Here is a 13,830-nt window from a genome sequence, read left to right on the forward strand (position 1 = left end):
GGTGAGCATAGCTGCCTTCCTAACTTCTCCACATCTTTTTAAAATATAGTTTTTAGTTTTAATGGGGTAAAAATACATTTTTGCCCATTGTAAGGGACTGGCACAGTTGAACTGTATCTAGAAACACAAGGCACTGTCACAGGGACATGGGGTGAAAGCAGAGAACTGACTTTTAACAGTAGACAAGGGTCTCCGATAATGGAGAATAAAGAGTGAAAGGTAAAGAAAAAAGAAAACCAGAAGCATAACGTATCAGTGTAAAGTGTAATCTACTTGGGCAAGAAGTCTTTGAATGGAATAACAAACCGATTCTTAATTATGACCTAGATCTGAACTTGGGCTGTGCGTGACCAAGAACTCAGCTCAGAGAAGCTCTGAGTCAAGAAATAGGCAAGAATGGAGAAATTAACTGAAAACTGTCTCTTAATTAAAAGATAAACATTCATGGTATAAGGACAGAGAATTTATATAGGAAGAAATATCTTCCTAAAAATGCTGAGATGTTGCACAAAGGGTAACATTAAATGTTTTATAATCCTTCATTTTGTCAACTTTTAAGTAAACATAAATTTGGAAAGGTCAAAATCCAAGAGTATGAAATATGAATTCCTGAAAGGTTTGTTCATTAAAAAGTACATTTATAACCTATATACTTACATATATGTGCATATGATATAGGGAAGAGCTAAGTGCTCAAACTCTCTGTAAGTATCCAATCTATGTTATAAAATAATCCATAATGTTTTATACATCTTTCTCATTGTGAGAAACATGAATGTGTCTATGTATGCATGTGTATATAAATATCTTACTTTAAAGTAGTCATCAGATCCTTTTAATTTGACCCTTCCCCTTGAGGGAAGGGTCTAGTAAAAACTCCTTTGAGGAAACAGTGTTACAACCTATATGTTTCCACACATGTCTTAAATAGGATGTCTTGAGTTTTGGGGGCTTTTCTGAAACAATACAAAACTATCAATATGTCACCAATATGTTTACTTTTATTGGTTGTATATTCTACTGCAACTTACTGTGTTTTCAAGGGCCTTATACTTTTTTCTTAGTAAAAGAGAATCTTCACTGAAATATGGATAAGCTCTTTTTACTAGAGCTTCCTAAAGTTATTGATTAAAGGGAAATGGGGGGGAGAAAAAGAAAATCAAATGTATAATGTTGTATCTATGTAAAGTTTACTCTACTTGGACAAGTTTCTTTGAATGAAATATCAAATTCTTAACAATCATTCTTTCTTCTCTGGCTTAATCTCATCTTAGTCTTTTTGTTCACAATGCAAACTTTCACTCAGGTAGTTTCAGAAAGAATAGCTTTTCTTTTGCATTCCTGAAGCACCTTTGACCTAAACCATCAGGAAAGTCATTTTCCTTTCTATGTCTAACCATACAGCTTAATAGAAACAGTATCTGAAGTCATTTTGTGATAATACCAGAGCAAATTATAGCCCTCCATAATTTGAAAGTAATAATATTAAAGATGAAACGTCTGGTTGTTCTTAGCAGATTTTCCTTGGAATAAGGGCTGTTCAAGCATTTAGATGAAAGTAGTGCCTTCTACCACTTTTATCTTTAGTTTGATGCTTCTGTCTCTTTTGGTATAGTTGTCATAACACTGACTCGCCATCATGAAATGATGTGACACTTTTACCTTCAAATGTTATTTTCCACAATATTTAGTCACCTCAGTCCAACACAGGATGGACTTGCATTTTCTCTAGCAATTCCTTTATGCTTCTTTAGTGGAATTCAGGAGATTTTCTAAGCAATATAACTTCTTGTCACTATACTTTGTGCTTAAAGTAATGTAAACAATTATGTGAAAATGAGAAGATTTAGCTTGACTCCAGTGTGCTCACCCAAAATGTACCACTTAATCTCAAACCTGTATTCAGAAGCAGCGGCATGGTACCATTAGCCCTCCATTGCTAAGCAGGGTTACCCAGACTCAACAATTGTCTGATATACGGGCTGGAGTTAAGTATAATCTTAACCATGCGTTTATCTTCTCATCATTCAGGAATGGAAAAGAAACCTTGTTATACTTTTAGGTGAATGAGACTTTTAATGTATATTGTTTTGATATGACCATCTGTTCATACAGCCAACTCTTGATTATCTGAGGTAAGAGAGCCTTGGAATAGGATGCATTATTTAAATGCACGTAATCCTCATTTCAGCAGATAGATTCAGCCTCCTCAACAAATCATTGACCAGGGAGTAATAAAACACAGGAATTCCTTTTCCTTTTATTTCTCTTTCTCACCTTCTGGTAGTGATGACAATGAGCAGTGAACTGGCAGCAACAGGGAAAATCCTAAAAAATCTGCAAAATGGTCAACGAATCCCTGAATCAAGAGTTGACTGAACTGTATAATCTCACCAAATATCTTGAAACTAGACAGTATATATATTAGACATATATATATACATACAGCACGAATTCAGCTGGAGCATTTGCCATGTTTTTCTCAGATACTGTGCCTGAGTGAATACTGTTCTATAATGCTGTGTGATTTTCCTATGTAGGGTGAACCAGGGCTTCCTGGGCTTCCTGGACTTCCGGGGATAAAGGTAAATACTGCACTGACAGTCTTGGCTTCGTAGAAATGTAATTGTGAGAGTCACAAAAATGAAAAAGTGGAAGCTAAAAATATAGTGCTGTTCTTTAAATACTCACCAGCCATTTCAACCAATTAAATTTTTTAATTAAAAATGAAGCACAGGTAACAGAAATAGACTTACAGGCATAGAAAACAAACTTAAGGTTACCAACGGGGAAAGGGGGGGAAAGGATAGATTAGGAGTTTGAGACTAACAGATACACACTACTACATATAAAATAGATAATCAACAAGGTCCTACTGTATAGCACAGGGAACTATACTCAATATCCTGTAATAAGCTATAATGGAAAAGAATCTGAAAAAGAATATATATATATATACACATGTATATGTATAATATATACATAAATATATATATATATATGAAACTGAATCACTCTGCTGTACACCTGAAACTAACACAACATTGTAAATCAACTAAACTTCAATAAAAAAAAAATGAAGCATGGGTATTTCTAAAGTTTGCCATGGCTATCTGGACTGTATATTCCACTATATAACCTACTATGCCCCTTAAATAAATGTAAAAGTCATTTCATTTGAAGTCATAGGAATTCTTTAAAGTCTACAATGTCTCCCTTCACATTTAAATTTTACTCTTAAGATCCTATCAGATTTTGACCAGAATTAAAATCTTAACATCCCCTTAAATCTAATATCCAGGCAGCTGTTTTTGTGATTCACCCATTATAATAATCTTGGCAAAGTTTTTTTTTTAAAATTAATTTATTTATTTGTGGCTGTGTTGCATCTTCGTTGCTGTGTGCAGGCTTTCTCTAGTTGCGGAGAGCAGAGGCTACTCTTCGTTGCGGTGTGCAGGCTTCTCACTGCAGTGGCTTCTCTTGTTGTGGAGCACAGGCTCTAGGCACGCAGGCTTCAGTATTTGTGGCACATGGGCTCAGTAGTTGTGGCTTGCGGGCTCTAGAGCTTAGGCTCAGTAGTTGTGGTGCACGGGCGCAGTTGCTCTGCGGCATGTGGGATCTTCCCAGACTAGAGCTCGAACCTGTGTCCCCTGCATTGGCAGGTGGATTCCCAACCACTGCGCCACCAGGGAAGTCCTTCCAATGTGTTTTGTGCTTCTACTTCCTGTTAATAATTCTCACTGCAAAGTATAAATATTACTAAGCTTTATTGACCTACATACTATTCCCATAAAATTTGTATGTCTTTTGAAATAACTGCTTAAAGCTTAGCTTGAAAACATTGTTTTACATGTTTTTAAATTGTCTAAAAATATTAACAAACATTTTTTTTAGTTGTTTAAAATTTTTTACATGGCAACTGTCAAGGCTTAAAAGTTCTAGTGTCTTAGCTGTAGTGCTCCCTTAAAATCAGCTTCTTATTTTAAAGTTTTTTCTTTTAATTCTAGAACTGTTTGATAAAATAACATAATGCAAGTAGATTTTCCTTTACATTGTTCTCATCTTATAGAATTTTGAAGTAATCTCTAGAGTACATTAGATGATTCTAAAATTAATATTCCTCATTTCAGTAAGAGGGCTGTATATGCTGCTTTATGAAGATTGTGTTTGAAATGTGTTACATGAATAATATGATTTTAGAATTAATATATTAAATTACTGAGTTCCCAGACATCATATGGTATCATATGTAACATTTTATGAGTATATTTGTTATAATCAACAGCCATGAAAGCTATGAATTCCAGGTTGGCACTCAGAAATTTTGGTTCTGCTTTTTGTTTGATGTTTCCAGATTAGTATCACAGATGTCCAGATATGTCCTTTTAATATATTTTTAGTCTTTGACTTCTTCACTGAAAAGTACACTCCATGACAACAGTTCACTAAAGAGTCAAAGTCATTTCCTTATCATTTGATATTTAGCAAAAATAACTTAATAAATTATATGTGATTTCATACTGCAGAGTTAATTTATGGCACAATGTTAATTTATGGCAGTTAATTTATGGCATTTATGGCAATAACTAATTTATTTATTAGTTCCTTAATAATCCCACACATTAAAAAAAGCTTTTTACTGATATTTGGAAAATCACAGATTTTTAAAACAAATTTAAGAACACTAAATTCAGCACTAAGTTAAAGAAGCCGGTAACATTATAAGTAAGGGGGGAGGCATTTAAAAGGAGGGGCATTTTGGAAGGACTGGGGCAGGGTTTCCTGCAGCGCTTGCTTGTAGGTTAGCTGGGCTGTGCTGCCAGCACCAGATCCTGAGGCAGGAATCTCAGTGCTGTGTAGAAATCCAGTTGTCCCTTCTCCTGAGGGTGAGCTTTCTTGTTGAGAGAGAGTATATAAGGGGGAAGGTATTGGGGTTTTTCCCTCCAAAACAAACAAACAAAACAATTACAATTACTACTATTTGTTCTCATTACCTTTCATTTATGTCCTTCACTGTGAAAAATACCCCAGCTCATTTCCCTAGTCCTCGGTGGACCAGTTTGAAGGTTTTGAACTTTTTCAAATTGGGAAAGATGTTGGTGATTTGCCACCTCCAGTAAACGTTTTTATTTCTAGGGTCATGGGATGTTGCCAGACAAATTTTGTCAAGATCTTATAGCTGATAAGATCAGCTATAAGATCTTGACAAAATTTCCTTTGTTTTTCTAACCTGACTAGTGACTATGGTGAGAAAAAGCCATCAACTGACAAAAATCTTTCTATCATTAACTAGAGATACGTTTCTATGTAATTATCGAGTGTTGTTGGGTAACTACCAGTATTCAGTTTAAATCACAGATTCTATTTGTGGATTAATAAGCTCTGTCTTCTCTCTCTCGTCCAGAATGTAAGTGATATGCTTGCCCTATAATGTCGTAGGTGCTCAGTGTAATTGAGTAATTTTGTAAAGGAGGCAATTTAAAAACACGTCATAGTCATGAGTAGTTATTGGATATTTTTAAATGTACAGTTAAAAGTTTATAAATTTATGATATAGCTTCATTAACTTGGGGTATTCTTTACTCCTTTAATATACCTTGCTTCTGTTAGGTAGTTAACCACAGGACAGTTAACCTTGATTTCATAGTTTGAATGAGTAATAATATTTAAAAGATGAAACCACCATATATGGATTTAGAATGTGTGGTAGCAAGAGCATTAGTCATAACTTTCCTAGACCTGTGTGTGTGTTTATGCTTTGGAGATACTTCCTTGCTGTCCACCTCCTTATCTGCTGGTACTACAGACAGCGTGCACATGCCATCCGTTATTTCCAAGATGTTGAGGAAACCAGCCATGACATACCAGGGAAGCTTTGATTTGCCACCTGTTGCTCTCGGGGAACGGTTGGAAGCTTAATGAGCATCCACATGCCTTCCACACTGCTCTCAGGAAATGAGCAAAGTGCCTAAATACAGACAGCAGACTCATCTATCTATCACCTCAGGGTCCCACTCAGAGATAAGTACTAATACCTTCGGCATACATAAAAGTCACTAAGAAGAGGCATCACTTAATTTCAAACTACTCTTAAGCTTCCCGAACAAGTATTGGAAAGTGCTCTGACCATGTGGAAGACATTTGGAATTCCTATTTCATGCATCCATGGTTCATATAGTGTTAAGATGTTCAGCTGGGAAGATTAAATTATTGTACGTTGTACATTGCACAGTGTGCCATGCAAACATTGGTCTTCTGGAATAAGGATTGAGCTCAGAAAAGTTTTTTGATTAACAAGCCTTTAAATATATGTTTCATGGGTAACACTTTATTGTGACTAGCTTTTCCAATATCACATAAAAGGGTGAGATTCAAAGTTCCTAGTTTTAAACATGTTTTTCTTTCCATACATGTTGAAAATTGCTTACCCCTTTCATGGTTACATCACCCTAGTAATTAAGTCATGAAGAGCAGTGATCTTTAGGACCAGACCACCAGTGTGTAGATCCCGGTTCTACCCCTTACCAGTTTATGAAGCTATATCATGATACTGGGCAAGTTACATAATCTCTCTATGCTGGGTTTCCTTATCAAATGGGAATTATTATTATACATAACTCAGAGGGTTGTTGTGAGGATTAAATGAATTAATATACATGCAGCTCCTAAAATATTGCCAAACATATAGTAAACGCTATATAAATTTTAGCTATTGTTATTTCTTTCTCTTGGAGCAGCTCAGAATGTTGGAAACATTGTTTATGCACCTGTTTTATAGAGTCTTTCCTCCTGTGAGTCATTTCAACCTAGAGATCATAAAGCCATTTACACCCTCCAGGTTCATAGATCTAAATTCTGAAAACTCCTTTGCGGTGATGGTTGAATGTTACCTTTAAAAGCAGTAAGATAACATATTTTCTCTTGAAACATGACATCACACTATTCCCCTTTTCCTATAACCCAATGTATTCCAGGGATAAAGGATGAGGAAACACAGTGTTCTGCGCATAAGACATGATACTGTCTTAGTTCTCCTTCCCGACACTCTTCACAGGAAAAGCAAAAGGAAAGCTTGACATGTAATAATGGAAATCTCTAGGCCCCATTCATCGTGTTGCCCAGCCCAAGACATTTTTTACAAATATGAATTTTCAATGCTTGTTTTTCTCCTTTCAGTGTTGACTACCAGTGTATCTCATCATATTTAGAAAGTAAATTGGGAAAAATGTACCTGATACATTAAAACGAGTACAATAGGGAGACATAATACAGTGAAAATTACATCAAATCAGAAAAACAAATCATTTAGGTGGCAAAGAAATTTTTACAATATTTTCCCTCAAAGCTTGATATTTTTGTTCTGGCTTCCACATTAGTGACCATTTGAGATTCAGATCAAGAACCTGAGGATCAGGAGACAGTAACTAACTGTTTACACTTCGTTATATAAAATCATCCTTGACACTAGATCATATAAGCACTAACTTTTACAGGTGGCAGAAACATTATTTTGTCATTCTTAGGATTAAGTATAGTGCCCAGTCATCTATAGAAACTTATCTTCTAAATACACTGGAGATGAGGTTTCTTCCTTAGAAACATCAAGTCACATTTTTAAAATAACAGAAGAAAGTTTTTGGAAGTGACATAGGATGTGAAATGAATCTGTAAAAGAAAAAAGAAAAAGAATACTGGTTAAAAGGATAGCAGTGTGTTATTGTTACTTATAATTACTTCCTGCTTGCACAAAGTGCGTCTGAGCAGTTGAATAGTTTAAGAGTCCAATTAGGAAACTCATACAACCAGAAATCAGAGATTTTTTAGCAGCCATAACGAAACCTTGACTAAATACACCAATTGTACTTTCGTGATGTAATCCTGTTTAAAAAAAAAAACCAGAAACTTATGTTTTCTGGATTTTAAATAAACTTGCTGTTGTAGTTCATTTTCATCATAGCCACCAAGATGTTTTAATTTATGCTCAAATGTGATCCTTCAGGGGAATAAGTGTTTGGGGGACAGACTCTACTTTCTCATCCTTTTTTTCCCCCTCAATAATTTTACAAATCAATCATTACCAAAACTGGCTGCCTGAAGGTTCTTATTACAACAAATGTTCTTGCTGTAATCCTCAAAAGTAGGTATCATGCTGACTTGAATTCTAATTAGCCCTTCAGCAAGAAGAATATTGTATGGTTAATGCATTCAGTGTCAAGATACATTAATCAAAATTATTGGTGATGCTTTTAGCACCCAGGCAAGTCAGCACATATTTTTCAAGCCCCGTTGTACTATTTTTTGGGCAATGAAAATTGGATCTGCTCGGGGTAATAAATATCATGGAAAGCATGACTTGATTTACACTGGTATATTAGAGGTTTTTTAGACAGGTTAAAAAAATAATATCTTTTACTCCTTTAATTGATAATGACTTATAAAACTAAAACAAATGGTATTAAATGAAAAACCAGAGATTTTTCTGTGGACAAGAGATAATCAGTTAGGACTTTCTGTTCACTATTCCATTTAACAGATGGTAGGTTCTGGAAGTTTATAGGGAAACACCTGGTGAGCCATTTCTGTATGAATGAAGCTGCCTCTTCATTCTTACCTTGACTAGCAATTCCATCTACATATTTGATGACTCTTCTCACCCATATGAAAGACATCCTTTATGTAGATTTGACAACAGAGTATTAAGTGAACTGTCCCGATGGCCATTTAAAAGATAAAGTAAGATCATCTAAAATACTTTCTTGCCATATATTAAATGTGAGTTTGAAGAAAAATCAGTCCAGATTTTATTATGGAATTCCAAGACTTAATGACTTAATGGTCATTGTTAGATTTCAGAAAGATCATGTTTTTAAAGAACTTCCTGGTTTTTCCTTGTGTTTTTATAATATAGAAGGCCAGGTTTTGTTGCCTTCCTTGTTGGTGAAGATAGTAATTGTTTGAGTTATTTGGAGGGTTTTTGTTTTGTTTTTTGGGGTTTGGGGCCAGAATACATAGAATTTAAACTATCTCAATAGGCTGTTTAAATTTTTTAAAAGTAATAGCAAATGAGTTGAGCAAAAGTGGCTTCAGTCAAAAATCTTACCTTTGCAGCATCTTCCTTTTATCCTTCCCACCTTCCCATAGCTAAATCTTCTTGTAGTTTACTTCATTTCTCTGTGTACATATTGCCAATTTATGAAAGAAAACAGAGAAGGAGAGAGAGGGATAAACTCTAATACTGACACTCTAATCATCAAGGGAACTTTTTGTTTGGTGCAAAAAACAGGATCATTTTTCAAATATAGCCCGTATTAGTTACTATGACTTATTTTAATTGAGCTTTATACTACAAGATCAAAGTTGTGGCTGCTGAAAGCATTAACTATAGTTGGAAAGATCAGTGTGAGACCATTAGGCCTTCCTGAATTGGTCATGTGTAAGTACACGTTTGATTTCAGCTATAGCTATTCTTTGTAGATTTGTTTCTGCATCTTTATGTGCCCTGGCTGTTTAAAGCTTTCATTCAAATTAGCAAAACCTGTGTCAGATTTTTCAACTAGGTCTGTTTGCTGCTGTTTCTCCCAACAGTTTATTACTAGACCTACTAATTATGCTTTATCCTGAATTAATAGCATTTATTCTTCCCAACGTGAATCCCGGTTTAGCTGCCAGAACCACAAACACTTCATTATTCATCTTTTCTACCAGCTCAACACAGGAAGATATGTTACTGTCTTGGAACTGAGACCTAGTTTTTTAACTCATGGGTGGTGAGCTAATTAATTGATGTTGAGAAGAAACAAAGGACATAACTCATGAAACAACTCAGGAAGAAATCAGATGTAATATTTAAGATAAGACCAGAAAGTTTTCATTTTGAAATTTGAAGCTGCACCAATGCCGTATTGCAGTAGCATGAACAGAGCTGAGATTTCTGTTTCTCTGACAACCATCTGATCACTGGTAGGCATGTGGTTTGGGTAGCAGAATTTGGTGCCAGCCATTACTTGTATTTTAGTGATTAAAACGTTGGATTGTTTTAAAGGTTCTGATGAAGAGTGTTGTATATTTTTTATTTCCAGGCTTTGGTTAAATCACAGCTCTGTATTTATTTTAAGAGTTAGATATTTCATTGTTTATATTTTTCCATTTGTCATAAGGGTAGATCTAGTTGGACATTGCCAGGACCGGTGAAGACAAAACAACAACAAAAATAGCAGATTATCCTGGGTTTAATTGTTCTCGTCATGGTAGAGGAACAGAACATTTTAAGATGCTTGTCCCTCTCCATTCTTCCTCTCCTCTTGTCTTGTCTCCCTGCTAGCTGGTTGCTTTCACACTTTTGCTTTCCTTCCACACAGGATCAACAACTCCAGTATGAATGGAATCCCAATTAACTTTGTAATCTTGTTCTCAATGATAAGAAAAGTAAAAACCTAAAATACTATCTCACTTGAGATAGTGAGTGAATAGGTAGAGAGGTGAAGGAAAATTTAGAATACATATATATATGAAATTATATATATATATATATATATATATGAGAAAAACAGATTAAAATAGCTGTGAAGTAATTAGTGCTCTTAACTTATTCTTATGCTATTGATTGGTGCCTTGGTATTCATGGCAAACCAATGTTTAATGCCTGTGCCTTTCCTTCATTTATCTTAGCCATTTTTTGGTTGTCACTTTTTAAAAAAGCACTAACACATCATACTGAAAAGATGAATATTGTTTCAGAAAAGGTCATATTTTAGTGTTTTCACTTTAATGGTAGAGCTATTTTACTTGCAGTTTACCTGTATAAATCCACGTTTCCCTAATTATGACAGCGAGCATCTGCCCTTTTCAAAGGATCCCTGCCTTACGTTCCCATGTTATTCCAACAGGGGCTCACTCAAATTATAATTGGGTTTTCTAATTTGGGTAATTGCCTTGTAAATAAGAAAAAGAAAAAAAACTCTACATTTAATTGTTCCTTCATTAAAAGTCTTATAAGAGCTTAGTTCCATCATAGTTCCAATTTCCTCGAGTGCATCTCTCCCCCACCTTGTCTATTCAGAAAATACGTGTGAATAACTTCCAATTTAGCAATCTCCTATTTCCCATTGATTATATGAGACTAGATACGTAAAAACGGCTCTGAGAAGCATCATACAGTCCAATAAAAATAGTTACTTCTCCTGTGTATTGTCCTGAAAAATTAGGTAACCTCATTTTGGTGTGGTTTGATTTACTTCAAAAAATGATTTTGCAAAAATGTCTTGTGTTTGAATCATATTTCAGCTGCTTTCCCCTACCTTCCTTTGACTCAGTCTCTTTCCTCTCTCCTGGTTAACTAGAACTGTGACTAAAGTGGGTTAACCACTTGCTTATTCTTTCAATCACATTAAAGTATTTGTAGAATCATAGGTTGTCATAGCCTTTCTCCTAGACATTTTAGGAAATTCTAGGACCTTTAAACTCTACATCAATCCTTGCCAAAGAGGCAAGTTTTTTTTTTTTAAGGATTACATTTATTTAGGGAAATTTAATAGGTATGACCATTTTTTCTCCTTTCCCTTTCTTACAGGAAGAAACTCATTCTTAGTAAACCTGTCATTTCTCTACCTTACACACGTTTCGTTTTGCAATCCTAAATGATCTGGCAGATGGATATCGTCTCATAAAACGATGATATAGTCACATGAGAAAATTTAGGGTTACTTCTTGAAAGGAGTTGAAGAGGTATTGAGTATAACCCCATACAGTTGTAAAGAATCAAGAAGTCACCATGTATATCACTAATTAGCTGCAGAGGTGTTATAATACTACTACCACTAATAAAATAATGATAGCTAGCATTTTTGAGGCTATAATATAAGAACAACAATAACATTTATTGTTTACTTACTTTGTTCTAGAGGTGGTGCTAAGTGCTTTGCTTGAATTATCCAATAAGTCTTGACTAAGTCACCCCTTAATGACACCAGAATCTTTCATTATTTGGCAACTCAGGATCACAGCCTGCAAAGCCAGGCTTTAACTCCATTCTGTACCTTTGTACCAACAGTTCTCAAAGATTTAGCCTCAAAACCCTTTTACACACTTAAAATTAGGAATGAAGGAGTTTTTATTTATGTAGGTTATACCTATTGATATGTCTGTATTAGATATTAAAACAGAAATTTAAACAACCCATTATATATTAATTAAATAACATTTTCATGAAACACAACTGAATTTTACAAAACAAACAAACAATCAGCAGGAAGAATGACATTGTTGTCTTTTTTTTTTTTTCCCCAAATATCTTCGATGTCTGGCTTAATAGAAGGCAGCTGGATTCTCATATCTGCTTCTACATTCAATCTGTTGCAATTTGTTGTCTTGGTTAAAGCATATGAAGAAAAACCAGCCTCATACAGATATGTAATTGGACATGGGAAGATTATTTTAATAGCCTTTCCATGAAATTGTGTTATTCTTTTCTTTGATACTACCCCAAACTCTACAAGTAGTAGTTTCAACTTAAAGGTTAGGTGCAATGTGAAATCTGAAACCATATCAATGAATCAATCTTTCCTACTCTGTACACTAAAAATGGTAAGTGAAAAGGCACTCTGAGAACCTCTGGTATAAGTCTAGGAAGGTAAGAAACAGTCCAACCAGCTCAAGACCATGCGTAGACATATTTATGCCCTATTTCAATAATTGTCTTTCAAGCCTGAGACAGAAAAGAGACAAATGATTATTTCCTCCCAATCCTGCCAAGATATAGACAGGATGGAGACAATGTCTCTAAAGTAATTGAGAGCTCTGGCATTAAATAAACATGAAGCTGTGATCCTAAAATTAAGTATGCTATTGTTCCCCTTGAATAAATTGAAATAAGAAACGAATCGAGATGGTAGATGCTTTCTTAGAGTGGCATGATAAAGTACCACTAATCATACTCAAAGCCTTTAAAATAAGCCAGTATTAATAATGCTAAAATTGTTGAGTGTCCAATGCATTGCTAATTTTATATCTTGAAATAAAAATTTTCACCCTGAACATTCTGTATAAAGGAAATTGCTATCCATTTAACTCAGGAGGACTTAAATACATTAATGTTTTTAAAAAGGAAGAAACAACACTTTGGTCACTTAGATCACAAAGCCTTATTTATTTATGTGTGACTTATGAAATTGCATGCTTCAACTTTTTATAAACTAAGCACTAAACTAAATAAGAAATACATTTTTGCAACATTTACTCTTTTTTCTTCTCTTTTATTAGTATGCTTTAATGGTGCTTCTATTTGCTTTGCTAACAGTGAAATCATTTTATTTCTACTTGAAGATTTGCAAGAGTCTTGTCTACCTGTAAACTTTCCACCTATTAACTTGCATTATATTTTCATTACAGTAAGTTGTTACTAATGATACACATGAACTTTAATACAGCTTTTTTCTTGAGGGTGGAGAGGGAATATTTATGTATTTATATAAATCATTTTATTGGGAGAAATGTCTTACTTGTAAGTAAGTATATTTCTTATGTTTTTTGTTTAAAATAACAAGTTAAATTTTTTTATAAGAAATAGAATGGTCATCATTGAGTTTTCTGAATATAGTTGATTGTCACTTTAGACGATTAAGAGATTGATCCAAAATTATTTGTTCAGATTTTCCTCTCCGTTATATGTAAAGATATAGAGACAGGTAGAACAGAGTTATAGAAATTTCACAAACAATAAACCTAAAGCATTCATTCCCCTACACTTTTTATTTTCTTAAAAGCAGTACCATGAGCATAAGAACTAGAGATAATCCATTTCAGTTATTTATCACTGTTCAGCAAATTTTGCGG

The 13,830-nt window shown here is 34.4% G+C and overlaps 1 protein-coding gene across 2 annotated transcripts in view; it reads left to right on the top strand.

The window, feature by feature from the left end:
- Positions 1–13,830, top strand: part of COL25A1 (collagen type XXV alpha 1 chain) — a 458,442-nt gene that overhangs the window by 392,080 nt on the left and 52,532 nt on the right. For both annotated transcript variants that reach the window (XM_070045559.1, XM_070045558.1), the window contains one exon: positions 2,541–2,585. In XM_070045559.1, coding sequence (XP_069901660.1) covers positions 2,541–2,585 — 45 coding nt within the window. The remainder of the gene's footprint in view (positions 1–2,540; positions 2,586–13,830) is intronic.

Source organism: Globicephala melas, chromosome 5, assembly GCF_963455315.2.
Source record: "Globicephala melas chromosome 5, mGloMel1.2, whole genome shotgun sequence".
NCBI classification, from domain to species: Eukaryota; Metazoa; Chordata; class Mammalia; order Artiodactyla; family Delphinidae; genus Globicephala; species Globicephala melas.